The sequence below is a fragment of the Dermacentor andersoni genome, chromosome 2 (assembly GCF_023375885.2).
Source record: "Dermacentor andersoni chromosome 2, qqDerAnde1_hic_scaffold, whole genome shotgun sequence".
Classification (NCBI taxonomy): Eukaryota; Metazoa; Arthropoda; class Arachnida; order Ixodida; family Ixodidae; genus Dermacentor; species Dermacentor andersoni.
The window spans coordinates 27959642-27987168 of record NC_092815.1 but is presented as its reverse complement, the minus strand read 5'-3'; the positions used below and the strand labels follow the sequence as shown (position 1 = coordinate 27987168).

Genomic DNA, 27527 nt, shown 5'->3' with positions numbered 1-27527 from the left:
CGACCGCGTTTACACGCAACTTGCCGAGCGGAATGGGCGAGTCAACCCAGCATTTGCATGCAGGTTGATCAAGCTTGGTCCAACCAGCTGAAGTTTCCGCGAACCCAGCGACCAATTTTCGGCCCGACAAGCCGACTCGACCCGTCGTTGCCGGGATCACGTAAATGCAGCCTATGGATGTGTCACTTGCTGACTTTATTTTTTCTTCGTTGGGCGTGTTCTTTTGCGGCCCCCTCTATAAGACATTCAGTGTCATTCCGTCGCAGCTGAGTCCGTTATTGTCAGCAGGCGAATGTAACTTTTTTTAAAGTCATTGACTGACAGCTTCAGCCGCATCTTTTTAGCACGCAATCTCAACGCAATTTTCTCTCTTTTTCCTCCGTTCCATCTAACCTTTCAACAATGTCGAACAACCGACCAGAGCTTCGTAACTCGGCCCTGTGTTTTGCCCGATGTGCATACATCTCTGTGAACAGTTCCAAGAAGTCTAATTCTTTGCATTGCGCAATTTTTAGCTTCCTTCCTGCTTCTCTTACAAGAAGCCGTGAATCAAACCAAATCTCCAGATGTCCCGCCCAGCTGCCGCAGAGATGTAAGGAAATAATCTCTCGCCACCTAAAACTGCATAGCACGCCGCGACTGGGCATCCCTCGGGACGCCTGCCTATGACGTCATGAATGAAACATGAAGCTCGTGACACGTGCTCCCTTAAGTCCTCGTAAATCTTTCGTCAAGTTCGCAAGCAACTACCGTTGTTTGCGTAGGGCATTTGCAAATAAATAAAAAAAGAACAAAGGAAAAGAAAAACAAGGAGGACGAAAGCGGTATGAATTCAATTTCCACTGTGCTTTCGTGAATGCGCCGGGACCGGGAGAAAGTCGGGAGGACTGACGAGACAAGCAGCAGCGTTACCAGAAAAGGGGGCCCGCGCTTTCGCCGCGTCGAGCCGCTCTTTTCACGGCCCGATGCTTACGCGCGGCTCGAGCCAAGACGAGGCCCGTTAGACGTGACAAGAAGGCTGCCGTGCCTTCGGACAGTCTCGTGCGGCTTAAGCCAAGCGAGTGTAAGGCGGGGCTAATCTCGTTTGGAGCGTGCGACTCCTGTCCAGCTCTTCCCCTTGGGCATTCTCTGGACGCTGGCGCGATTACTGGACCGGCACGACGAGCATTTGCAAGTCTAATCTCGGTTCTGCTGCCGTGTTTGGCACACGTTGTCTCCCGCCGACGCTCGTCGACGCAAAGTGCGAAAGGGGAACGAAAAGTGAGAGAGAGTGAATAAGAACGCCGCTTAGTTTGCCGAGCAGCAAGATGAAGCGTCGAGTATAAACGACAAAGTGCAATTGTAGGTACTGAGTGGTGTTTGCTAGTATAAGCCACAATGGCGGGTTAGCGTAGGTTGTCGTTGTCTCGGGTCGACAATTTAGTGTTCCTTGCGGGATACTGCTCCTTGCTCCTATAGGTGAACTACCGGCACGTGTTGCGGGTGCGTCGCGCTGGAATAATCTGTGACTTTCTCGCAAGGGCAAATCGTAGCGCTCTTCTGTTGCTTTTCACATGCGCCATGCGGTTCCTGAACTGCCATTTGATTGCGCCCGAGGCATCAGATAAATATTTATGTACTCAAAATCTTCAGCAGAGACACTTAAGACTGCTTACGTGTGGGAATGCGAAAACATTGTCACTTTGGGGAAACGTTTCCGCTTAGGTATTCATCCGTACGTCGTCGTGCATGCTGTAAACTTCCGCGGCATTCCTTCTTGTGTTCGCTCGCATGGTCTTCTGCGGCGTGCTTCCGTGGCGACTACGTTTCCCGTGTTCCGCTGAGGTAGATGATTCGGAGTGCATCGCAGTAGACGCAGCACCGATGAAATCCGAAGGGCAAGTGAAACGTGGGAGGCGGTGACGGAGGCAGTGACGTGACGTGCGCAATGGCGTACGCACTGGGCACAACTTTAGTCAACCGTTGAACCGTGGATCCACCGTGGCGTCGGAGAAGCGTGCTCGCCTCGCAAGTCCGGGGTGCGAGAGTTGCACGCGAAATTGCCGCGCGACTGGTGGCTCGAGGCACTTTGCGTGTGTTCGCGGGCTACTTTCACGCTCGGAAAAGCACTTTTACGTAGCACGTATAGAGCAACAAAAAGCTGTATCGGGAGTTTTTCATGTCGCTCTCCAATTTTTTCACTGACACTTTTCATTTAATTGTAATACTTGAGAAGTTGATTAATGAAGAATAATTATCTAATTAGGCGGAATGAAAAAAGAAATAGATTGAGTATCTCCAAGGGACGGCAAAACAACATTACCATTGTTCTGTCCAGCTACGTAGCATTTTCATGTTTTTAAACTGTTGCCAAAGTTAGCTAGAATACCCTGTATATAAATAAGTCTTCGGTACGGCCCTGCTATATAAAGCTATATAGGACATTTGTTGCAAAGCTTGAAGAAAAGAACAGTAAATGACACAGGCGCCGACTACGGGGCAGAAGGGGGGAGGGGCCCGAGCCCACTCCGAAAATTTGATTGCGGCTATATGCTTACTGCAACATTGTTGGCGCGGACGTGCGCGGCTTTTAATTCATACTTTCGCTTTATTTCTGCAAATCCTGACAATAGGAGGACAAGTGCATTAGAAGCGCACAAGCGGCGGCTACCGCATCCGAATTTTTTCACTTCACATTCTTTTTTAATTTCCAATGTGAACACCATGCACAGACACAGTATATTTAAATATATATACAGGATAAAGTTTATCATATTTTTTAAATACGTTAAAGAGAAGGAGCTAGCCAGCTAACAGTTACTTCTAATGGTATGGATAGCCTATGCCTAGAGAATGAATACGTTGCTGTATGTTCACCTCGCTTCAGATTGTTTTGCGTGCTTTCTTGACCCTGAAAAAGACCTGCAGATTCAGTGACCTATTCGGCAGTGCATTTTATCAACGGCGTGTGAAACGCGCATGAATGGTATGTGTCTCAGTATCGCTTCCCTTCCCAGTAGGCAATGCTAACTACTCATGAAAAAAAAAAAAAGAAACGCTTCTAATAATTCGCACCATTAGGGATAGAGACATCGCCACTTGCATGCAGAGGTCATAAATATATATAATGGACTCAGTAACCGAAATGAGGCCAAGCCGGATTCACTCGAAATCAGAATCAATAGCAGTCATGCGCAGCAGAGCCTGCACTCGGACTCACAGTAAAAAGAGACTGCAGTTCCGCCGGAAAGGCGAAGCAGTATTAATGATAGCGAAGTATATGAAAATTACACGAAGAAAGATTCTTACCATAGAAATCCGTGTAAGGGCCACCCTCGTGTAAGGGCCGCACCCCGAATTTGACAGCCATTTTTTGTGTGTGTATCTGCAGAGAAGTGCAGCGGTGGCGTAGAGGTAGAGCATCCGCCTCGCGTGCAAGAGGACCGTGGTTCGACCGTGCCACGCAATTTTCCACCGGATTAAAGAAATAAAGAGTCCGCGTGTTGATAAAATTGCATAAACAAGCATGGAGTGCGGCCTGATCCCGGTGACCAGAACCGGTAACGCACTGGCCGCCCTGGTGCAGTACATGGCCACAACCTCCTATATGAATACAACTATCAAACCCCGGCCCTCAGTCCCCAGCAGCTGCGAAGCAACTGACCACGGCGGCCTGTGACGCAGCAGAGGGTGCTAAGAATCCCTGGATCCGGACAGGCCGCCATTGGAATCTGAACCTGGCAACGTTTAACGCGTGAGCGTTATCTAGTGAGGCGAGTCTAGCAGTACTATTAGAGGGCAGTAAATGGGATATAATAGGTCTCAGTGAAGTTAGGAGGACAAATGAAGCATATACAGAGCTAAAAAGCGGGCACGTCCTGTGCTACCGGGGCTTAGCGGAGAGACAAGAACTAGGAGTCGGATTCCTGATTAATAAGGATATAGCTGGCAATATACAGGAATTCTATAGCATTAACGAGAAGGTGGCAGGTCTTGTTGTGAAACTTAATAAGAGGTACAAATTGAAGGTCGTACAGGTCTACGCCCCTACATCCACTCATGACGACCAGGAAGTCGAAAGCTTCTATGAAGACGTGGAATCGGCGATGGGTAAAGTCAAAACAAAATACACTATATAGATGGGCGACTTCAATGCCAAGGTAGGCAAGAAGCAGGCTGGAGACAAGTCAGTGGGAGAATATGGCATAGGCACTAGGAATAGCAGGGGAGAGTTATTAGTAGACTTTGCAGAACACAATAATATGCGGATAATGAATACCTTCTTCCGCAAGCGGGATAGCCGAAAGTGGACGTGGAGGAGCCCGAATGACGAGACTAGAAATGAAATAGACCTCATACTCTGCGCTAACCCTGACATCATACAAGATGTGGACGTGCTCGGCAAGGTGCGCTGCAGTGACCATAGGATGGTAAGAACTCGAATTAGCCTAGACTTGAGGAAGGAACGGAAGAAACTGGTACATAAGAAGCCGATCAATGAGTTAGCGGTAAGAGAGAAAATAGAGGAATTCCGGATCAAGCTACAGAACAGGTATTCGGCTTTAACTCAGGAAGAGAACCTTAGTGTTGAAACAATGAACGACAATCTTGCGGGCATCATTAAGGAGTGTGCAGTAGAAGTCGGTGGTAACTCCGTTAGACAGGATACCAGTAAGCTATCGCAGGAGACGAAAGATCTGATCAAGAAACACCAATGTATGCAAGCATCTAACCGTATACAGCTAGAATAGAACTGGTAGAACTTTCTAAGTTAATCAACAAGTGTAAGACAGCTGACATAAGGAACTATAATATGGATAGAATTGAACATACTCTCAGGAACGGAGGAAGCCTAAAAGCAGTGAAGAAGAAACTAGGAATTGGCAAGAATCAGATGTATGCGTTAAGAGACAAAGCCGGCAATATCATTACTAATATGGATGAGGCAGTTCAAGTGGCTGAGGAGTTCTATGGAGATTTATACAGTACCAGTGGCACACACGACGATAATGGAAGAGAGAATAGTCCAGAGGAATTTGAAATCCCACAAGTAACGCCGGAGGAAGTAAAGAAAGCCTTGGGAGCTATGCAAAGGGGGAAAGCCGCTGGGGAAGATCAGGTAACAGCAGATTTGTTGAAGGATGGTGGGCAGATTGTTCTAGAAAAACTGGCCACCTTGTATACGCAATGCCTCATGACCTCGAGCGTACCGGAATATTGGAAGAACGCTAACATAATCCTAATCCATAAGAAAGGGGACGCCAAAGGCTTGAAAAATTACAGACCGATCAGCTTACTGTCCGTTGCGTACAAAGTGTTTACTAAGGTAATCGCAAATAGAATCAGGAACACCTTAGACTTCTGTCAACCAAAGGACCAGGCAGGATTCCGTAAAAGCTACTCAACAATAGACCATATTCACACTCTCAATCAGGTGATAGAGAAATGTGCGGAATAGAACCAACCGTTATATATAGCTTTCATTGATTACGAGAAAGCGTTTGATTCATTCGAAACCTCAGCAGTCATGGAGGCATTACGGAATCAGGGTGTAGACGAGCCGTATGTAAAAATACTGAAAGATATCTATAGCGGCTCCACAGCCACCGTAGTCCTCCACAAAGAAAGCAACAAAATCCCAATAAAGAAAGGCGTCAGGCAGGGAGATACGATCTCCCCAATGCTATTCACAGCGTGTTTACAGGAGGTATTCGGAGACCTGGATCGGGAAGAATTGGGGATAAGAGTTAATGGAGAATAGCTTAGTAACTTGCGATTCGCTGATGATATTGCCTTGCTTAGTAACTCAGGGGACGAATTGCAATGCATGCTCACTGATCTGGAGAGGCAAAGCAAAAGGGTGGGTCTAAAAATTAATCTGCAAAAAACTAAAGTAATGTTTAACAGTCTCGGTAGAGAACCGCAGTTTACGATGGGTAGCGAGGCACTGGAAGTGGTAAGGGAATACATCTACTTAGGGCAGGTAGTGACCGCGGACCCGGATCATGAGACTGAAATAATCAGAAGAATAAGAATGGGCTGGGGTGCGTTTGGCAGGCATTCTCAGATCATGAACAGCAGGCTGCCATTATCCCTCAAGAGAAAAGTGTATAACAGCTGTGTCTTACCAGTACTCACGTACGGGGCAGAAACCTGGAGATTTACGAAAAGGGTTCTACTTAAATTGAGGACGACGCAACGACCTATGGAAAGAAGAATGATGGGGGTAACGTTAAGGGATAAGAAAAGAGCAGATTGGGTGAGGGAACTAACGCGAGTTAATGACATCTTAGTTGAAATCAACAAAAAGAAATGGGCATGGGCAGGACATGTAATGAGGAGGGAAGATAACCGATGGTCATTAAGGAGGGCGGATGAGATTAAGAAGTTTGCAGGGACGACATGGTCACAATTAGTACTTGACCGGGGTAGTTGGAGAAGTATGGGAGAGACCTTTGCCCTGCAGTGGGCGTAGCCAGGCTGATGATGATGATGATTTTTAATATCCAGCCGAGGTACATTCGCGTTCGGTGCGCTGATTCATATCGCGCTCAACAGCGCGATCTGAATCAGGGTTACAAGTGTTCTTACATATAGTAACTGGGTTTTGCAATGGGCCAAAGGTATTTAAAAGATGAGAAGCACAACATCGCGGTTATCTTTGGTTTATTTACTCAACAGTCTCGGCCTTGCAAAAAGGTCGGTCCACCCACCGAAGCTGTTAGTTAAATAAACCCAACATACATACATACACACATTATATATATATATATATATATATATATATATATATATATATATATATATATATATTGACGCGTGTACTTATCTTCACCGGGCGACCACGTTTCGCCGCTTAACAATCTGTAATCGCACAGCGTGGGACGCGCCTGCATGTATCCGACGTTTCTGGAAAGTTATCGATGCTTCTACCCGGCTGTCTATTGTCGCCGAACCTCGCGTTATCTGATTTCATCGCTTGACGCGAATTGTGTAGAACTTTGTAGAAGGCATGCGGGTCCCAACGATTAGTCTGGAACATTCGATGACTGCTGTATAAAAGCCGACGCGCTTGACCCGCTGATCAGATTTTCGACGACCGCCGAGCGTGTTCGCCGCTATCGTTGTGCTATAAAGTGTGGCCTGTTTTGTGGGCACAGGTTCGCCCAATAAAAGTTAGTTTTGTCGTTCACAGTATTGCTACTGTGTTACTCAACGTCACCACCACGTGACAAACTTCAGCCAGGAGTTCAAGCACATCAACAAGGGCACGACGATCGGGTACATTGAGGAAATTCTGGAAACCAGTAATGCGTTTGTCCTCTCGGATTCCGCCGCATCTGCCCCGACGACCATGGTTCCCGAACCAAACTACGACATTAATCCAAGTCTCCCCATGAGCAAGCAGCAACAGCTCCGAAGTCTGCTCCGACGATACAAAGCCTGCTTTTCGACATCATCGAGGATTCGACAAACACCAGTCGCCAAGCATCGCATAATCACCGAGGAGTGCACTCGACCACTCCGCCAGAGCCCTTACCGAGTTTCGCCGCGAGAACGTGAAGCTATAAGAGAACAAGTCGACGAAATGCTGCGCGACGACATCATCCAGCCGTCGAAAAGCCCGTGGGCGTCCCCTGTTGTCCTGGTGAAGAAAAAGGACGGAACCCTACGTTTCTGCGTCGATTATCGTCGTCTGAACAAGATCACGAAGAAGGACGTATACCCCCTCCCACGGATAGACGACGCATTGGATCGGCTCTGCAACGCTAAATACTTCTCGTCGATGGACCTCAAGTCTGGCTATTGGCAAATAGAAGTCGACGAAAGAGATCGCGAAAAGACCGCCTTCATCACCCCGGACGGCCTCTACGAGTTCAAGGTTATGCCATTTGGACTGTGCTCGGCGTCCGCAACGTTCCAACGGGTGATGGACACGGTTTTAGCAGGATTGAAGTGGCAGACCTGTCTCGTTTACTTGGATGACGTCGTTGTCTTCGCCGGCAATTTCGACGATCACCTTAGGCGACTTGCAACAGTACTAGAGGCCATCATGTCATCAGGACTTACTCTGAAGCCGGAAAAGTGCCACTTCGCTTACCAGGAGCTTCTATTTTTAGGCCACGTCATCAGCAAATCTGGAGTCCGCCCCGACCCGCAGAAGACAGCTGCCATCGCAAAGTTCCCGCAGCCCATCGACAAGAAGGCAGTGCGTAGATTCCTTGGCATGTGTGCCTACTACAGGCGCTTTGTCAAGGACTTTTCACGCATCGCGGAGCCGCTAACCCATCTAACCAAATGTGATGTCGAATTCAAGTGGGAAACGCCGCAGGCCGACGCATTTCAAGAACTCAAACGACGCATGCAGTCGCCGCCCGTACTTGCGCACTTCGACGAGCACGCCGATACCGAAATTCACACTGACGCCAGTAGCCTAGGCCTCGGTGCCGTCCTAGTCCAGAGGAAAGATGGACATGAACACGTGATAGCTTACGCTAGCCGGTCGTTGTCAAAAGCGGAAGGCAATTATTCTACAACCGAAAAGGAATGCCTTGCCATCGTTTGGGCTACAGCGAAATTTCGCCCTTACCTATATGGCAGGCCATTCAAAGTGGTCAGCGACCATCACGCGTTGTGTTGGCTAGCTAACTTAAAGGACCCTTCAGGACGGCTGGCACGGTGGAGCCTCAGACTACAAGAATATGACATCACTGTAACATACAAGTCCGGACGAAAACACTCAGATGCCGATTGCCTATCACGCGCCCCCATTGACCCGCCGCCGCAAGATGACGAGGATGACGACGCCTTCCTTGGCATAATAAGCGCGGAAGATTTCGCCGAACAACAACGAGGGGACCCGGAGCTAAAAGCCCTAGTCGAGTATTTGGAAGGGCACACCGACGTTGTCCCTAGGGCATTTAAGCGTGGATTATCTTCGTTCACGCTGCAAAACAACCTACTCGTGAAGAAGAACTTCTCACCAGTCCGCGCCAACTACCTTCTTGTTGTTCCGTCGACGCTGCGTCCAGAAGTACTGCACGCCCTACATGACGATCCGACCGCTGGGCACCTCGGTTTCTCCCGAACGCTATCGAGGATACAAGAAAAGTATTACTGGCCGCACCTAACCGCCGATGTCGCCCGTTACGTCAAGACATGCCGAGACTGTCAGCGACGCAAGACACCACCGACAAGGCCAGCAGGATTACTACAGCCGATCAAGCCTCCTCACCGACCTTTTCAGCAGATCGGGATGGACTTGTTGGGACCGTTTCCGACATCAACTTCCGGAAATAAGTGGATCGTCGTAGCGACGGACTATCTCACCCGCTTCGCTGAAACTAAAGCTCTACCGAAAGGCAGCGCAGCCGAAGTGGCGAAATTTTTCGTCGAGAACATCCTGCTGCGACATGGTGCTCCAGAAGTCCTCATCACCGACAGAGGAACGGCTTTTACAGCAGAGCTCACGCAAGCCATTCTGCAATACAGCCAGACAAGTCACAGGAGGACAACTGCCTACCATCCGCAGACGAATGGTCTCACGGAGCGCCTGAACAAGACCCTCGCCGACATGCTAGCAATGTACGTCGACGTCGAACACAAGACGTGGGATGCGGTCCTGCCGTACGTAACATTCGCTTATAACACGGCGGTACAAGAAACAACACAAATCACGCCATTTAAGCTGGTTTACGGCAGGAACCCGACGACGACGCTCGACGCTATGCTGCCGCACGTCACTGACGAGGAAAATCTTGACGTCGCTTCCTATCTCCAGCGCGCCGAAGAAGCTCGACAGCTCGCCCGCTTACGGATCAAGAACAAGCAGCGTACCGACAGCCTACAGTACAACCTGCGACGACGCTTCGTCGAGTACCAGCCCGGCGACCGTGTTTGGGTTTGGACCCCTATACGCCGACGAGGACTGAGCGAGAAGCTTTTGCGTCGCTATTTCGGACCGTACAAAATCATACGACGTGTTGGGGCACTGGACTATGAGGTCGTGCCAGACGGCATTTCGCTATCACAGCGGCGCCGCTCACGACCTGAAATAGTCCACGTTGTGCGACTCAAGCCGTACTACCAGCGATAATGAACTTTGGGACTTCGCGTAAACTGACCTTTGGACTTACTTTCTTTTCGTTGTTTTGTTACTTATGTTTAATAAGTGTCCTTTTGTGTTTTGCTCTCTTATATTTGTAGCATCGGGACGATGCTTTTTAAGAGGGGGGTATTGACGCGTGTACTTATCTTCACCGGGCGACCATGTTTCGCCGCTTAACAATCTGTAATCGCACAGCGTGGGACGCGCCTGCATGTATCCGACGTTTCTGGAAAGTTATCGATGCTTCTACCCGGCTGTCTATTGTCGCCGAACCTCGCGTTATCTGATTTCATCGCTTGACGCGAATTGTGTAGAACTTTGTAGAAGGCATGCGGGTCCCAACGATTAGTCTGGAACATTCGATGACTGCTGTATAAAAGCCGACGCGCTTGACCCGCTGATCAGATTTTCGACGACCGCCGAGCGTGTTCGCCGCTATCGTTGTGCTATAAAGTGTGGCCTGTTTTGTGGGCACAGGTTCGCCCAATAAAAGTTAGTTTTGTCGTTCACAGTATTGCTACTGTGTTACTCAACGTCACCACCACGTGACTATATATATATATATATATATATATATATATATATATATATATATATATATATATATATATATATATATATATATACACACACAGCAGAAGGCATCAATGCTGACGGATGCGAGACCCTCGCTACGTAATGAACGAGAAGAAAAGAAACAGAGGGGCCCGAAGTTTATTAGCCATATCATAGGAAGCCAACAAACTGCACCAAGGACAGCATACGGGTAATTACTTGTACATATTAATTGAATTAAACAGTGGTGGCGCTGGCTAACACTCCCAAGGTTAGTTCTAGCAGATAAACATAAATACCCAAGAAAATAGATGGGAAAACGTCGCCGCGGTAGCTCAATTGGTAAGAGCATCGCACGCGTAATGTCAAGACGTGGGTTCGTGCGCCCCCTGCGACCAGATGTATTACAACGCCGCGCGTTGCTGCCGCTTTTCGTGAATCTTGCCGCGCGCTACAGCACCGCTCGCCGCGCGCGTTTTTGTCGCTAGTGTGGACGTACCTTTAGGGACTACAGAAGTTGTTGTTGTCATTCTTACTTTTTTTTTTTTCAGCCCTGTCGCAGTTATCGCAAACCTAAAGCTTAGCGAAAACAACGACAGACAACGCAACGTCACGAGCTATCTCAGGGTAGCAGTTTGCGCATATTTTTTTATGCCGTCCGTTCGCCGAGTGGCGCCGCAGATAAGCTTCCCGTGAAAGGCTGCAGTTCAGCTGTGCTTAGGTTTTATAGAAGCACCTTTGTAGATTAAATACAGCGACTCCCACAGGCACCTTTATACGTACATTATGCGCATGAGCAGCCTTTCAAGAAATAAACATGGATTTTGACAGCGTCTACTCGGCTCTCGTTGTCCGTCAGTAAATGACCACATACGCACTTTAAAGGAACAAAATACTCAACCTAGCAAGTTTCAATAGCCTAATCTTACCTCTGCCAGAACGGCCAAAATACGTTAAAATACTATGAACGAGAAGGAAGTGGGTTAACCGAGGGCCCGATTTTTATTATTCTTACGATATGGTTAAAATACTATGAAATTTGAAAGCCGTTTCAAATTTCACCGGTTTCACCGCGAAATTCAAATTCGGTCTTCATTTTCTCCTGTAGTAATAAACTTTTTCGCGCCAAAAGAATTATAAATTAGTCTTGACTGATTAATGGGTTTTAATGGCGCAAAGGATAACTTGAAAGAAAAACACTTTCGCAGTCTAAATTGATTTAGCATAAATTGCATTTTAGTGCCCCGTTATTGCATGATAATTAAACGATCTATTGATTCGCGGGGCTTAACGTTCCAAAGAAACACTGAGGCGCGAAAGAAGCCGTAGCGAGTGGATGGCCACGGTTACCCTACACCTATTAAGGCCCCCATTAAGCCGGGAGACGAACCCACGACCTTGTGCTCGGAAGGAGAAAGCCTTAGCCACTGATACACTGTGCGTCGAGTTACGACCACATCTCCTGGCGAGCGCTGCAGCATGTTGCAGAGACAGCAGCGAAGGAAAAACGGATGGAAGTCTCGCATGAAATGACCGCGGACGACTCTTACTAAATGAATAATCTACTTCGAACCCCGACAACCAAAACTAAATAAACAATTTGTTGCAATCAAGTGACAACCACGATTTCACGGGAACAGAGCGAACGATAGAACGCATTGAAACAATGCCAGCAATTCGCACTTTAATTTCTAACCAGGGGAAAAATAAAGAAAGAAAGCTATTGAAAGTGCTCGCGCTTATTAAAATCATCTCTGCAAGATATTCTAAATTAAGTTTCTCATACTTAATTGTTAACGCGATATAAGTCGATTACACCTAGTACTGCACACGAAAGCTTGATCACACGTTTACTGCACCTATCAATCATTTAGAAATGTCTTGCAAAAACCGCTTGATGGAGAGCGAGAGAGAGAGAGAAAAGAAAAAGCCCGTCCTGTTTGGCGTACATGTGCGACACACTGGCTCGTAACCTGCGGCAGTCTATTTCGCTGTGAATTCAAGGGTGCAGAATCCTACAGCGTTCCACCTATCATACCCTGGAAAAAAAAAAAAAAAAGACTACATACCTGCTAGGTGCTCGCGCACGCTCATAACGTTCGTCAGACAAAGCAGTCGTCTTTCCAGTTCGGCGGCCTTTTCCCCTCAGGTCCACCAGCGTAAGCCCGTTGTGCATGTGGAAGCGGGCCAGCGCACGGGCAGGCGAGCAGTGAAAAACCAAAGAAAATAAGACTCGCATGGAACCTGACAGCCCCTGGGCGGGTGGTAGACTTCGGTTTTATTCTTCCCCTGTTTCCGTCGGCGCTTGCAACGGAGGCACGCGTCGTGTTCTAAATTTGGGCACCAAGTCTCCGAGCGCCTGCCCTGCAACATGATCCGAAAGGGAACAGCAAGGCGCCTCTTGCGGCGAAAAACGGAAACAGATGTCACGTGGATGAAAGTCGTCCGCTTTCGTTATCAACTCCGATTTATCCGTTTTTATCGGTGTTAAGCTTTCGCTATCCAACAGTAAATATGTTCTCTCCAGCCATTTTATTATTTGATTTTTTTTCTTTAAGGTGCAAGGTGTGGAGATATGTACTACACGGGACGGTAAAGCTATCTACCATCGGTAGCCGAAGTTTTGCTGCTCACTTTCGGTTGTTTCAACGTTACTCCGGCGACTTAAATGATACGGCGATGATCTACGATTAGATGCCTTCATTAATTACTTCAATAATGGAGAGGTATCCGCTAGTGAATGTTAATACTAGTGGGCCGTTTAGACGCGAAGATAACGCAATTTGCGAAATACGCTAACCTTAAAGGGACACTAAAGCGAATCAATAAATCAGTTTAGACTAATGAAGCATTGCTTGAGAACCCTGCAGGCAGTCATTTAAAAAAAAAATAGTTTGATTATTAGATGAGAAAATGAAGGTCCAAGTATCAGTATTTAAATTTCACGCCGAAACCCCAGCGCCGGTACGTCAGCGAGACGTCAGGGATTCCAAAGTATGTTTTCGCATGTGAGCCGCGTTGGCTAAATAAAGGTTCCCGAAACTTGCCATGTTTAATCTTTGGTTCCTTTAGAACAACATGTAGTCAATCTGTACCACTATATATAATTAGTAGGCCCTAGAAGATGCCATCAAAATCCAAGACGTCACAGCACCCAGGTGCGGGAACTTAAGTAGGCGTCGCCCCCCCCCCCCCCCCCCCCCCGTATTTCGTTCTTGCACTTTTTCTGGCTTACCAAACGTCTTATCGTTGTAATAGTGGTGTTTTTGGTGTTGTAGAACGGTAATTTACTGATGCAGAAGAAATCATTTTTCCCTTTAGTGTCTCTGTAATAAGTGCTAGTCAAAATCAAAACTGCAGTTTAAATCGGATTAAAAGTTCCCTACATAACCGATGCCAGGGATTATTACAAGGCGATATTATTTCGGCAATTTGAATATTATATCTCGCCTAGTTTACTTCTCTACTGAAACCTGGGTGGAAAGAGTTCCTGATTTGATGGTGACAAGAGCTAATGGCTAGTATAGAGTGACAACACACTGCCGAGATTTACGGGACAAAAACGCCTAGTGGAGGCTTGATTACAACTATAATAGCAAGCACCAGCACTGCTAATTGTGCCGTCTCATTATCTTTACAGCTTTTGCACAAGGCACATGAGATTTCTGCCATCTATAGCTCTGATTTCAGTGTTATGTTCTCACATCCCATGGTGTTATGGTCAGTAAGCATAGGATACTGCCCAAACACTGCAGCTACATGCCATCACAAAAAACAAGAAAATAATTCAACGTAGTAAACATTTATTCGCAAAAAAAAATATTTGCCCCACTTCCATTTGCTGTAACTTCACAAAAGAGCAAATGAAATGTTGAAAGTGAAGATATGCCATTTATAGAATGCCATGCTGAGCTCAGGGCACTTCACAAATTCAGAAGAGATCAAGCAAATAAATTTTTTTACCCAGTAATAATACGAGGAATACAGACACGGTATTTAAAAAACTGAATACACGGACTAACCAATGCTGCAACATATAATAGCTATATTCATGAAGACATAAGAAAGTACACTGAAACATGGTTTTATACACTGACAGAAAGAGACAAATGAAATGCGATGATGAATAGCCAATATACAAAAAAAAAAGCTTCTGCCATACAATACCAAGCAACCCTCAATGCAGAAATCTTGCAGTCAATAGTTATTAGAGTGTGAATCCCCCTAGCATGAAACAAAACTCTGCACTGGATACTATAGTTCCTGCTAACAGATTTCAGGCGTGCAGCCATAAGCTGTCAACACGGTGCTTCGGTGAATATATCATGATACCTAGTGGAAAATAAAATTACTGATACACATCGTCATGCAAAGCTATATGCAATGCATGGCACTGTTTTAAAAGCCCATTAGTGCACTTTAAACAAGTAGCCTCCTCTCCTCGTAAACACCAACAAATGCTGCACACACACTACTGCATAGCAGATATGACTTGGTAGTTGTAGTCAGAGTTAAACAAACAAAAAGACAAGCAGCACGGATCAAGAAACTTGGAATGAATATGCTGCTAAGAGAGATTCGTGAACTGTTGCACCCCAACAGCTGTTACATGAGGTGACAAAGCTTCACAAACAGACTAAAATGGCATAAAGAAAGCAATATACAATATTGTGAAACCATAAACAGTTTGCACAAGGCTATGCTACCGTACCCTGTCAGTAAAGAGTGCGTGTATAGCCCTGCTTCAGACCCTGCACGCAACTAAAGATCATTGTGCCGAGCAGCATGCCGTGCTGTCACTTGTCCCACAGACCCGCCTCCTTCATCTTGTTCTGGAAGAAGCGGTCCAAAGTGTTGGCACACTTGTAGTACTCTGTGTCGGGGCTATTGTAGGCACGACAGTTGCTGAAGATCCGCTGCATGTCCGCAATAAACAGCCTCCTGTGCACGTAGTAGTGGCTTTTCAGTCTTTCTGCCATAGTCTTTAAGTCTGCAAACATGAATAATGCTTCAGCAAACTACTGCATTATATATAGGGTGTTTTGTGTAACTTGAACCAAGGATATTGGTTCAAGCTTCATTCAGCTGCAGCTGAATGAAACTACGGCATATGGTTTGCCGTTATGTGGCGCTCCTTAGAGTATTTTCATATTCCTCTTAATTAGTTAATTAACTGAGATAAATTGTTCAAAATGTTTAGTATTTACTTAAGCGTCAAGTGACTTTCATTACATTGTAGAGGGGTTTCAGAAACGACCGATGCAATTTTTTGTGGCAACATACACACTGTGCGATTCTTTTCGGCGCTCCAAGAACGCTCGTGAAATATGAAATAAAACCACATGACTGCGTCCACGCGCTATCGTATTTCAGTGCTCTCAACCATGCCTTGAGCCAATCGCTTATCAGGGACAACAGCGCTTCCTTTCTGTGTGCCACCATCAAAGATGCTGACGCGCTGTTAAGTCAATGCCTAAAGCCATGGCCGCTCACTTCACCACTGTCTGTGTGCATGGTTATTTCTCTAAATTCACAGTTGAGAGCACTACAATACGATAGCATATGAGCACAGTCATGTGGCTTTATTTCATATTTTGGGAGCTTTCTTTAAAAGGTGAATTAAATCACCAAGCAGCATGTACACTGCCAAAAAAAGATTGGATTGGTCATTTCTGAATCCCTTCTACAACGTAACGAAATGTATTTGACCCTAAAGTGAATATTAAAATTTTGCATAATTGATATAGTTAATTAACTAAACAGAATATAAGAAAATATTTTGAGGAGTGCCGCATGATGGCAACCCACATGTCGTTGGTTTCATTCGGCCGCAGTTAACCACTTTCTTTAAATCCTTGGTTCAAGTTACGTGAAACACTCTATAGAATAACAGAAGAACACAGAGTACACCTAATTGAACATAGATGGACCATGGTGCACTACACAAGAAAACAAGAAGCTGAGAGTCCAGAAGAAATGCACATAAAGGCAGAGTGTAAAATTATGGTAGTAGCCATTCGAAGGAGGCTTCCTGCAGTTTTAGTAAATTATATATATACTACATACAGTTGAACCAACCTCGCATTAACAGCATCGGTGGGGAATGCTAAAAAATTCGCTTTCGTGAGAATTTCGTTGTTGCGAAAAGAAACAGCACAGATAGGTAATGCATCGCAGAACAAGACTTTACTGTCAAAATTCCATTAGCCTTCTTTGCAAGCTTTGCTCGAGGATATAGAACCGCATTGCCGACAGTACAAAGTGCGCCGCATGCGTCGACCAGCAGTGGTAGCGCTGCCGTAGCGCAGTATTCTTGGTCAATTGCTTTCGGAGATGCAATCACTTTTGCGAGATTTTGCGTAACTTGGCAGCGGATGCAGAGCAACAGCACATGCAGCAGCATTTTTCCAGCACACACTGTTGTACGCAGGTGCCGACGCGTCCGGTTCCGAGCGCAAAAGTGATTGTATTCATGTACCCGAAGGCAAACGATCGAGATAACGGCCTTTTCGCGCAAATCTACGGCCCACACCATATCCGCACACGATGCCTGTCAAGTGGCACCAAAATCAGCATTCTTGAAGAAGGGATGCGTATTGCCAGACAATCGCTCAATCATGGCCCGATGCGTGACACTCCATATGCTGCGACCGCCATCTCAAGCGCCATAAACAATTCCATGTCAGTGGGACGTGGATTTCCTTTTTTTTGCTGCATTTTTCTCACCGAGGGGTACATTACGCAGTGCAATGCCGCAATCTGAGACTGTTCTTCTAAAAGCACGTTTAGTTTGCATTCAGTTTTGCTTCACGCGATTGGCCTAGGCCTTGCCAAATCGCCAGCCACGGGGAACGCAAACTGAACGCGCATTTCGAACAACGATCTATGATCTCGGTTATAGTAGGCATGCAAAAATCGTCGTCACATGTCGGTAGCAACAAGCGTGCCACTTCAAACGGGCGAACAACAAGCAAGATGGCGGCCACAACATGTTTCCAGCACACTGACTGCTTTCGACGCTTGGTTGTTTTTGTGAACAAAAATGGCGGCGCCCACACAAGTGTAATGTGGTGGTATTTTACGCAATTTTAGTGCAAAGCAATCGCGTTTGAGCACATCTTGGAGCCTGCTAGCCTTACGCAAGTAGTTAAAGGGAAGCTGAAAGGTTTTCCAGAAAAAATGAGTGAACATCTGTACATAATGGTTTTCAACCCTCCGAATTCGAATATCGTATCGAAATTGAACGAAAGAAAGTGCAAATATATTTTATTTCGACGAAAAGTGCAGCAGCGGACACGCCCAGCTCGCGCGTCTCGTTTCCGCCTGTGATTGGTCGGGCGCCTCGTGACGTCAACTCTAGTAACCGACCACTGCCGCTACACATGAAGCGCGGTGCCAGGTAGTTTGGTGCTGTTTTTCTGAGACGGTAATGGAAAATTTAGAGAGACTGCGTTTTTCTGAGGAGTTCGGCGTTACTCCCTACATGTACGAGCCGATTGCGAAGAGCTGGCCTCTCGAAGAAGCAAACGATGCTGGTGCGAGCAGTGCTTTCGACGCGAATGAAAGCAAAGTCTTGGGATCACCTCGTGTTGGAAATGCTCTTTGGTGAGAATGTTTTTGCAAAGCAATCTAGTGGTCTCGCCGATCTTTCACCGATCTAGTGAGCTCGTTTACGGTCAAACAACTGTAGTGTTGTGTTCCTGCATGCCTCCTCGTGGAACGTAAACGGGGATGCGATCGTCGGCATTTGTGCGCTGTCCAAAGCTGTCGGCAATCTACAAAGACGGTTTAAACGCGTGAAAAGCTTCCCGGTTCATGCAGTACGTGTAGTGACCTTCATCTGCTGACTACCACGTTGACTACCACTCACGTTGATTACCACTCACGTTGACCACCACGCACGTTGACTACCACTCTACATACACGCAGATGCACCAACAAAGGAATGCAGGGTCGATCGAAGCAGATTACGATGGCACGCACGCAGAAAAAAGCGCGGTCAGGCACGGTCGCGGACGCTGCGAAGGAACGAAACACTAGAGTTGACGTCACAACACCGCGGTTTCCGGTCTCCGCTCGCATCGTCAGCGTCAGCAGCAGCGCGCGGCATTCGACGGGGGGCGGAGCTACAGCGCAATTTCAACCGACGATTACGTCGCTCCTAATTGAAAAAAAAAAACCATATTTTACCTACATGGTTTATAAGGTTCCCGCATCCGTATATGAGCGTCTTATTGAATTCGACACTCTTCAGCTTCCTTTTAATACGCGGAGTTACATTCCGGCAAATTTCGTTGATGCGGGATTGCAGTACAGTGACATTTCGTTGTCGAGAGGTACGAAATACATTGTACCCTATGAGCGTTCGCCGGAGATACGAAAATGTTTTGTTATCACAAGTTGCGACTGTGTGTGCGTGTGTGTGTGTGTGTGTGTGTGTGTGTGTGTGTGTGTGTGTGCGTGTGTGTGTGTGTGTGTGTGTGCACGAATGCACATTGCACTGCAAAGATTCTGTCCTGGAACATCTAGCAAACAAAAGATATGAAGTACTATCAGCGTCAAGTGAAACGTGAACAGCGGAGCGCGTGAGCCAAGCATAAGTGAAGGTACAGTGACGCCGTCCAGCCATCACCATTGACAGGCGCGCACTTCCGCTTTGGCGGCACCACGCGATCCACCTATAGTGAGATTTTTTTGCTTTTGTTCTGGTTCTTACATTTGAAAGGGAGAAAATAGGAGAAGCTAAAATTTCCTGTTTACAGCGAGTATTGTCGCACAGTTCGCCGAAACCATAAATGCATCGGCGCGAACAGCTGTGTGCATAGTGCAGTTTGCACCGTCATCATTGTAGATTCACTCATGTGGTTTGCAGCTTGTACGCCCCATTCATTCTTTCATTCAGCACACTTGCGCAGCGCGCTATCGCTGGCAGCCGCAACGGTGGCTGGCGTGGGCGTGCCGAGTGCCTTTGGCCCTTTGTTTGACTCCCAAACGAGCGCCGTGCAGCGAAACTGGATGTGCGCGCTTGTCAGTGGTGATGACTGGACGGCGAGCACTCTACCTTCCCTTATGCGTGGGCCACGTGCTCCGCTGTTCACGTTTCATTTTTGACGCTGATAGTACAGTAAAACCCCGTTAACACAACGCTGTAACAACCGGAAGAAATTTTGAAATAAGCGGAGTTTCCAGATAAGCAAAATTACAAAAATAGAAGCCCGCTGGCCACGCACAGAGCACATACTCTACAATATGCCTCCAGTATTATAGTCTCGGTCACTTTCGCATGCATGAGCACTGGACACGTCGGCATCTATGGCCAGCGGCGTTAGTGGCCCTGTTCTAATACAATGTATGTGCTTGGCAGAGATTCACGACGATTGATCCTAATGCAATATTTGAAGCCTGTCATCCAAGCATAACCGGTTTCAGGCATCCAAAAAGCTGACGCTGCTACTTTCTGCATCATAGTGAATTCCGGAATTTAACTTAGAAAACCGAAACCGAACTGCAGAAGCACACAATTGTCACACTTTTAGCAGACGCCCACGATTAGCACAACTTTTACGCCTGACTGTCACACAAGCATGAAGCGAGCGGCCTTATCAAGCCGTGATCACACTGAAGCGTTGTGGGCTCGCACACTGGCTTCTCGGGCGCAGCGCGTGAGCTGATCGCGTCTGCTCAAAAGCGCCAACTAATGCATTTTGAGTTTTGACCACAGCACTCGCGAGCGGTCGTAAAAAGAAGGGGGGAAAGATAAGCGGGGAGTGCGACCCTGCGTGGCGTCTGGCTCGGCTAGCGTGCTGCCATCGAGTGAAAAGCGAGTGGAAGCGACATTGCAGACGCTGCCCCGTTGCCTGTTTAATTGCGAAAGCAATTATATGGACACACCAGGCAATTTTTCGCTGTCAGCGTCGCCATCATGTTTCCCATAATGTGCAAGTGTGATAACCTCACGAGCACGCACCGAGAGAGATTTAGTTTGTGGGAGGTGAAGGGTTGGGTAATGTGCAACGCAGCAACTGCCTCTCAATGGAGAACAGCTCAGCCATGCTGCCCTAGGGAGTGGGGAGTGCGCCGTATGCTGTGAGTGTGAGCATAACCTTACGAGAGTCAGCTGAGAAGGATGGTGGCGTGATGCTGCGGTTTCTTTTCGTACTCGTAAGGGAGAAAGGCGGGGTGGGTATGTGCAGTCTTCTCGAACGTGCCAAAAGAAAAGGGGGGAAGAAGGGGGAGGGGCAGGTTAGTACGTGTCTCCTCTTCCATTCCAGCTGTGGCGGCTGAGGGAGGCCGCGCGCGTCCTACATTGGAGGCAATCTGTGCAGGGTTCGAAGGCTAGCAGACCTGCGACAGCTGATAGCGTCGTGTGCGCTGTGTTATCGCCCGCCTAGTTCATGTTGAAGGGAGAGGAAGCACGAAATTCACTCGCCGCTGTTGCTGCTCTGAGCACACCAGCGTTCTGACAGCGAGTGTATGCGGTCATAGATAGGAATGTGTTCGTGTTTGCCTGTGCGTGCGTGATAATGTGCTTGTTAATATAGTTAGTAAGCGAATGTTTACAGCAGTTTTATGCAGACAGTAAAGCAGCTAACTATACTTCATATAGCTGTCTAATAATTTGCTATCGCTATCAATGATTCACCTGTCGGGTGCAAATGCGACTTTACTTTTTCTGGTATTTTTGGAGTCAAGATTTTTAGATGTATGGGATCCGGCACAAAAACACCTCGAGATAAGAGATGAAATATTGACTTTAACAGTATTTCTAGATACTAGAACCCATAAAGCTGTGCTACACTGCACTGAGCAAAGTAACAAAACTTTTTAACTACTTCTTAAAAACCATAATGCAGTGACTTGACTTAATGCAGTGATTTTACGAACTTTCCAGATATTGCGTAAGAATAGCATAAAACACATCATCGTTGCAGAAATGCAAAATGGCATCCACATCATTTCAGAGAAAGATGCTACCTCATATTGCATGATTCAGGCAGTAATAAATTGGTTGTGTCAAAACCAATCAGGCCTCCAGTATAGTTTATCTGCAGGCACAGTAATCATCACAGCTGGCACCACCCTAGCTCTCAGCTGTGTCATTTCATGCTAGCCCTCCTGTGTCATTATGAGCAGTACTTAAATGTATTCAAAATAAGGATCAGTGCAAAGAGGCATTACCAAATGTTTTCTCTAAAAGGCTTACAGCTAAATTGCACAAATACAACAGCTTTGAGGTGAATAAAACAGAAAAGAGAAAAAGTGACAGTTCCGCCCAACAGGCAAAGCATTCATTGCGATAGCAAGTTATTAGACAGCTATCTGACGTAAGGTTAGTCGCTTGATCAGCTGCATAAAAAGCTGTACACATTCACTTACCAACTAAATTAACAAGCACACTGTTACACACACACATAGGCAAACATGAACCAATCTCACTGGATGACTGCTGACACTCGGTATCAGAACGTTGGCGTGACGAAGAGCAGCAGCGAGTGAATTCCCTTTTATGCTGCCTCTCACTCCAAGGTGAGCTACGCGCGCAAGAACACAGCATACACAAAGTCATCAGCTATTTCAGGTTGGCTAGCCTTCAAACCCAGCGCAGATTGCCTACAAGATATGACGTGCGTGGTTGCGCTCAGAGCCACCGCAGCTGGACTAGGAGGAGATGTGCACTAACCTGCCCCCTTCCCCAGCCCCTCCTAGCACACAGGCATGTCCCTACTCTCCCCACCTCTTCTCCCCCCGCCGCCTCTTTCTCTCACATGTGTGAGAAGATTATTTGCACCCTCCCCACGTTCCTCCCTTGCGAGTGCGAAAACACTCAGCTGCACCAAGCCATCATCCTTGCTTACTCACCCTCACAAGCTTTCACTCGCACCTACAGCACACGGCAGGTGGCAATAATTTTATCGCACTTAGACTTCATACCGAACATCACAGCAACGGCAGAAATTCGCCTAGAGTGTCCATAAAATTGCTATTGCAATAAAATGGAATGCAGTTGTCTACCGCAAACACTTTATTTTGTCTACATACTCATTCGTTGTCGGAGAGGAACACCGCACGAGAACTGTGAAGATTCTCGCCCGGGGACATCAGCTAGTCAATTATGACATCCCACAGCCCATCATTGGTGATGTCAAATACATGTGCTATGCAGGACTAGGTACACGCAACAGTGTCATCAGGCAATGATCAGCACACTCTGCACATCCGGGGTGCACAGTGCCAACAAATAAATTTTACCACAGTGCCTACAGCTTGAGCATGAAGAGCGCAGCATTCGCAGAAAGAGGTTTTCAGAAAAATTCAACAATTGCAACCACCGTGGTTGCACCATTCTACAACCAAGTAGTGCAGTGCTACCATGCTCCCATTTGCACTTTCACGTTGTATCGCATCACATTGTTTTCGAATGTAGCACTAAAATCATGTCATGACCTGCTAACTTTGCAAACCCAACACACTAGGAAGATATGTTTACACCTTGTTTCCGAACGTTTACAACGGCAATGACAAGAAAAATGGCAACAGTTTCTTCATTCTTTCTTTCTTTGTCCCGTTGTGGCCAGACGACAAGTGAAATTGTGCCAAAGACTGCTATATAAGTAGAGGAGGCACTTTCCATAAAGGTTTTTTGAAAAAAAAGCTTGACCTTATTTCAGTTTTTATAGCAGATAAAATAATATAGGTTATTACATCAGAAAAGTAGCAAGAAGGTTTTTATGTAGCTTGCTACCATAGAACTTCACATTAGTATAACTAGAGGGAAACCTGGCGCTGTGATCGTTCAATCATTATGGGAATGATGGGAAGTACAGGCTATGGATTGGCATACTGTTGACTGGCAATCTAGTCTACAAGTATTTTTGGCAGTTTCGGTTTCGCTCCAAGCGCAATTGCTATAACCTGCAGTGGGACAGTGCAGCGTAAAGCTCTGTGCCTTTGTTCTGTTGCTCGAAGTGGCGATAGCGTGCTGGGCCAGCGGCTGGCTGGGACGATATTTGTGTCGCGGTGTGGTGTCGCAGACCTGACGAGAAAGCGACGGCATCGTAAACGTTGAAAGAACATGTTTGGCTGTTTGGACCTTGGTTTGTTAAGTGTGTTAGGATGGCGCTGTAGCGTTACGTGCTTTATGAAACTTCAGAATAGGAAAAAGAAGGCACTACTGATACAAGACATAGACAGTTGTACTTCTAGTGGCTTTACAATCAAATATTTTTTCAGGGCTTCATTATGCATTGCTCGTTTATGTGCTCATTGAAATGCATGTTTTAGGACTTTGAGAACACAAACTTACTTGTGGTAGGAAAGGTTGCTGCTTCCTGGCTGTTGTCTAGTCTCACAAAATGGGTAAGTGCAATGACACGCCGTAACACTTTGGAAGCGGTACGTCAACATAAAATAAAATTAAGCATACTCGTAGGAGGCCTCAAGCATCCCTGCTAGCAGTGCAGCAGATCTGTTTAAAAGTATTTGAAGCCGTTCAGCAATCGTGACAGCCAACGCAGCCTTTCGAAAGAGCGAGAGAGTTTGCAAGTGCCCGTCGTCTGCGAGAAAAGTCTCGTGTTTGCAGCGAACAGGCGTCGTAGCAGACGACACTTTTAGCATTCCTCGCAAGGGCGCAACACTTTCTCACAATACAAAATTTTAATTTCAATAAATACTTGATGAGTATTTTTATATAAGTACACGCACGGTTGTTATTGCTGTTGTAAAAATAAATAAATAATTATTCTCTGGCATTAAATCGGGTATGGAATTGCACAAGAATGCATACCCTGGTGTGTCCTGGTGTAAACCATAGTAAACCGTGCTTCAACCACAAAGTCATACAAAGTTTATGTAACGTGTTGCATATTATATAAGACACTGCAGAAATAAAATCTGATTTCACACGATAATACTTGAGTATAGCTTCGTTTACTGCGCCGCAAGCAAACGCCGCTAGTCTAAAGATTGAAGTTAATTCGAAGCCTGTACTTCCCATCATTCCCATGTAGGTTGAGGCAACGCTCATGAGAGCCCCCGTAGACACTAGCACCCCATTTCCCTCTAGGGTATTTATTTAGAAACTCTATACTTGCTACAGAAACTTGATCTACTTATGTAATCCCGTGATGTCACTTACCCATTGGATACTTGATGTGATCATAGTAGTCAGGTGCCTCGGATTTTTCCACTGGCTTTACAAACGGCCATGCACTACTGTGATTCTAAAAGTATAAAAAATAAACAAGTAAATTAATAAAACAACAATAGAAAGTTCATGCAGGGTCTCAGACTCCTTCAACAACCTGGCTTTAAAAAAAGGCAAGTACTCTTACCCTAACTTGTACCAACACAGACTTCAGGGCTTGATATGCCTGATCAGGATCCGTATGCTCTTGCTTGACACTGTAAAACGCAAGATTTTGAGTACCAGGGTGCAGCTACACAGTCAAAGCACACTCACAAGAAGTCAATGACAATGTCTGTGAAATAGAAAACATGACAGAAAAGCAAGTGCTGACTTTAATTATACTTACAGATTAACAAAAAGGTATCAGTATTTTTTTTTATGACTGATCAGTTTATGATAAGTGAATGATGTGTTTGTCCCCCCCCCCCCCCCCCCAAAAAATCAATTTTTATACAGTAATAACAATATTTGTGATAGAATATGTTCAATAAAAACAAGAAATAAATAATGTTATAGTGTGCAAGCATTCTTAAAGGGACACTAAAGGTTAATATTAAGTCAACGTGGGCTGTTGAAATACCATCCCAGAAACCTCGAAATGCTTGTTTCGTGCAAAGAAGAAACTTATTTTAAGAGAAAATGCGTTCTGAAGCGTCCGCGTACCTCTAGCGCAGTTCAAATCACCCGCCCTCTGATCGAGGAGTATTGACGTCATGGTCTCAAAGTGACGTCGCGCAGTCGGTGAGTAAAACGGCTCCCGCAGATGGCGCTACGGCTTTTCTGCACGAAACGCAAATGCGCGGCCAGAAACAGAGCCAAGACAGAGCCGACAGCAGCGCGAAAGCGGAACTATGGTGGCTAGCGGAAGGGAAAGTGCACGACGATAAGCTGGTTCTTTATTTTATGACGCCAACTTCAACGTTCGTTGCAATAGATGACCCTGACAACGACACATTAGCTCGCGATGCTGGGCTCGAGTTCAGCGATTTAAGCACTGATGAACGTGACCTGCTGTTGAGGGTTCGCACTGCCGGCGTCATTGCGTACTACAACGACGACAGCCTGCTTTGAAAGGCACTTCAAGCGACTTCATTAAGTCGGCATTGAACTCGTAATCCTCTGGAAGAAAGTGCAGCGAGCACACTACGTGATTTTTAGGCTCTTTGCCAGCGCGCTGTGGCAGAGTTACGGCACTTAACCACTTCGAACGGAGTGGTTCACTCGTTGGCACACAGTGATAAGTAACGTTGGATTCGCCGCTGCAACTGCCCTTGGCCAAGTTCCGCGGACCGTTCGCACATCCCACGACATCACATGGACGTGGCATTCTCGCTGCTTGTTCCAAATGCAAGTTTTGCGAGCCAGCAGGACCATCGCAGCACGACGCGATAAAGAAACAACTGAAGCTCCAAAGCGCGCGTGGCGCAAAGTCGAGCGCGCAGAGCCGAGCGAAAACGAAACCTTTCGATCACCCATACTACTCAAGGGTAACGTCAAAGTGTTATTTTTTTCTTAGAATCGAATAGAAGTAGACAAGTAGCATTTTCTTCCGTCTTATAATCTAATGAAATTATATTTTTAATACGAGTAGTTGAGTACTAGTGACATAAATTATGATGAGGAGTGCTTTCGTCATCGGGCTAGTACCGGAATGTCGCTGGGGGGTCTCAAATCGTGTCGTGCATTTACCTCAATTTCTCGGTTACTAAAGCTCTGTTCGCGATTATATTAATGCCTTAGCCGTTCTAGAGCATTGCTTTATCACTTTAACTTGGCTTTCTGGTAACCTTTAGTGTCCCTTTAAGAAATTAAAGGCTTCAGTTTCATAAGCAGCTACCTTATGTCAACCTTTCAAGTTTGAAACAAGGCGCTAGTCTCACTACAAGAACAAATTGTGCAGCATACACCATTTCATTACCCCTTGAGTTGCCAATTATTACTGTTCGTTTAAAATTCCACATTTCATACATTTTGAGAATCATGAAAAGCATACAGCTGCAGAACAGATTAGGAATTTTCAATTCTTTGATGACTTTTGTCAAGTTCACAGAATATGGACTCAATGATCGTGCCTGCAAATCATCAAAGCGATGCGTGGGTCAACACCAGCTGAAATTTCCAACAAAAGCCCACAGGTCCTTCCTCTCGAGAGAGCTCCACTTCCAACTTGAGTCAAGGTCACACACACCCGCAAATGCCTCTACTGCCTAATGCCTCTACTGTCACAAATGCAATGCCTAAGGCACGTGACTTGGGCAACTCATATTATAAAGAATGTGCAATACCGCCACTAAAAAGTATCATCATCATCATCAGCCTGGTTACGCCCACTGCAGGGCAAAGGCCTCTACCATACTTCTCCAACTACCCCGGTCATGTACTAATTGTGGCCATGTTGTCCCTGCAAACTTCTTAATCTCATCCACCCACCTAACTTTCTGTCGCCCCCTGCTACGCTTCCCTTCCCTTCGAATCCAGTCAGTAACCCTTAATGATGATCGGTTATCTTCCCTCCTCATTACATGTCCTGCCCATGCCCATTTCTTTTTCTTGATTTCAACTAAGATGTCATTACCTCATGTTTGTTCCCTCACCCAATCTGCTCTTTTCTTATCCCTTAACGTTACACCTATCATTCTTCTTTCCATAGCTCGTTGCGCCGTCCTCAATTTAAATAGAACCCTCTTCGTAAGCCTCCAG

General features: G+C 46.3%; 2 protein-coding genes across 2 annotated transcripts in view; both read right to left on the bottom strand.

Moving 5' to 3' along the window:
* The window catches only part of tn (tripartite motif containing protein thin), a 172318-nt gene extending 158596 nt beyond the window's left edge, over positions 1–13722 (bottom strand). The window contains exon 1 of the mRNA XM_050189623.3: positions 12712–13722. The gene's annotated coding sequence lies outside the window, so the exon portion shown is untranslated. The remainder of the gene's footprint in view (positions 1–12711) is intronic.
* A 706-nt stretch (positions 13723–14428) lies between these two features.
* Gcn5 (Gcn5 acetyltransferase) overlaps positions 14429–27527 on the bottom strand; it is a 54896-nt gene continuing 41797 nt past the window's right edge. The window contains exons 18-20 of the mRNA XM_050189631.3: positions 24973–25042; positions 24777–24861; positions 14429–15632 (exon numbers count right to left, since the gene is read on the bottom strand). Of these exons, the coding sequence (XP_050045588.1) occupies positions 15439–15632; positions 24777–24861; positions 24973–25042 (349 nt within the window). The 3' untranslated portion in view covers positions 14429–15438. The remainder of the gene's footprint in view (positions 15633–24776; positions 24862–24972; positions 25043–27527) is intronic.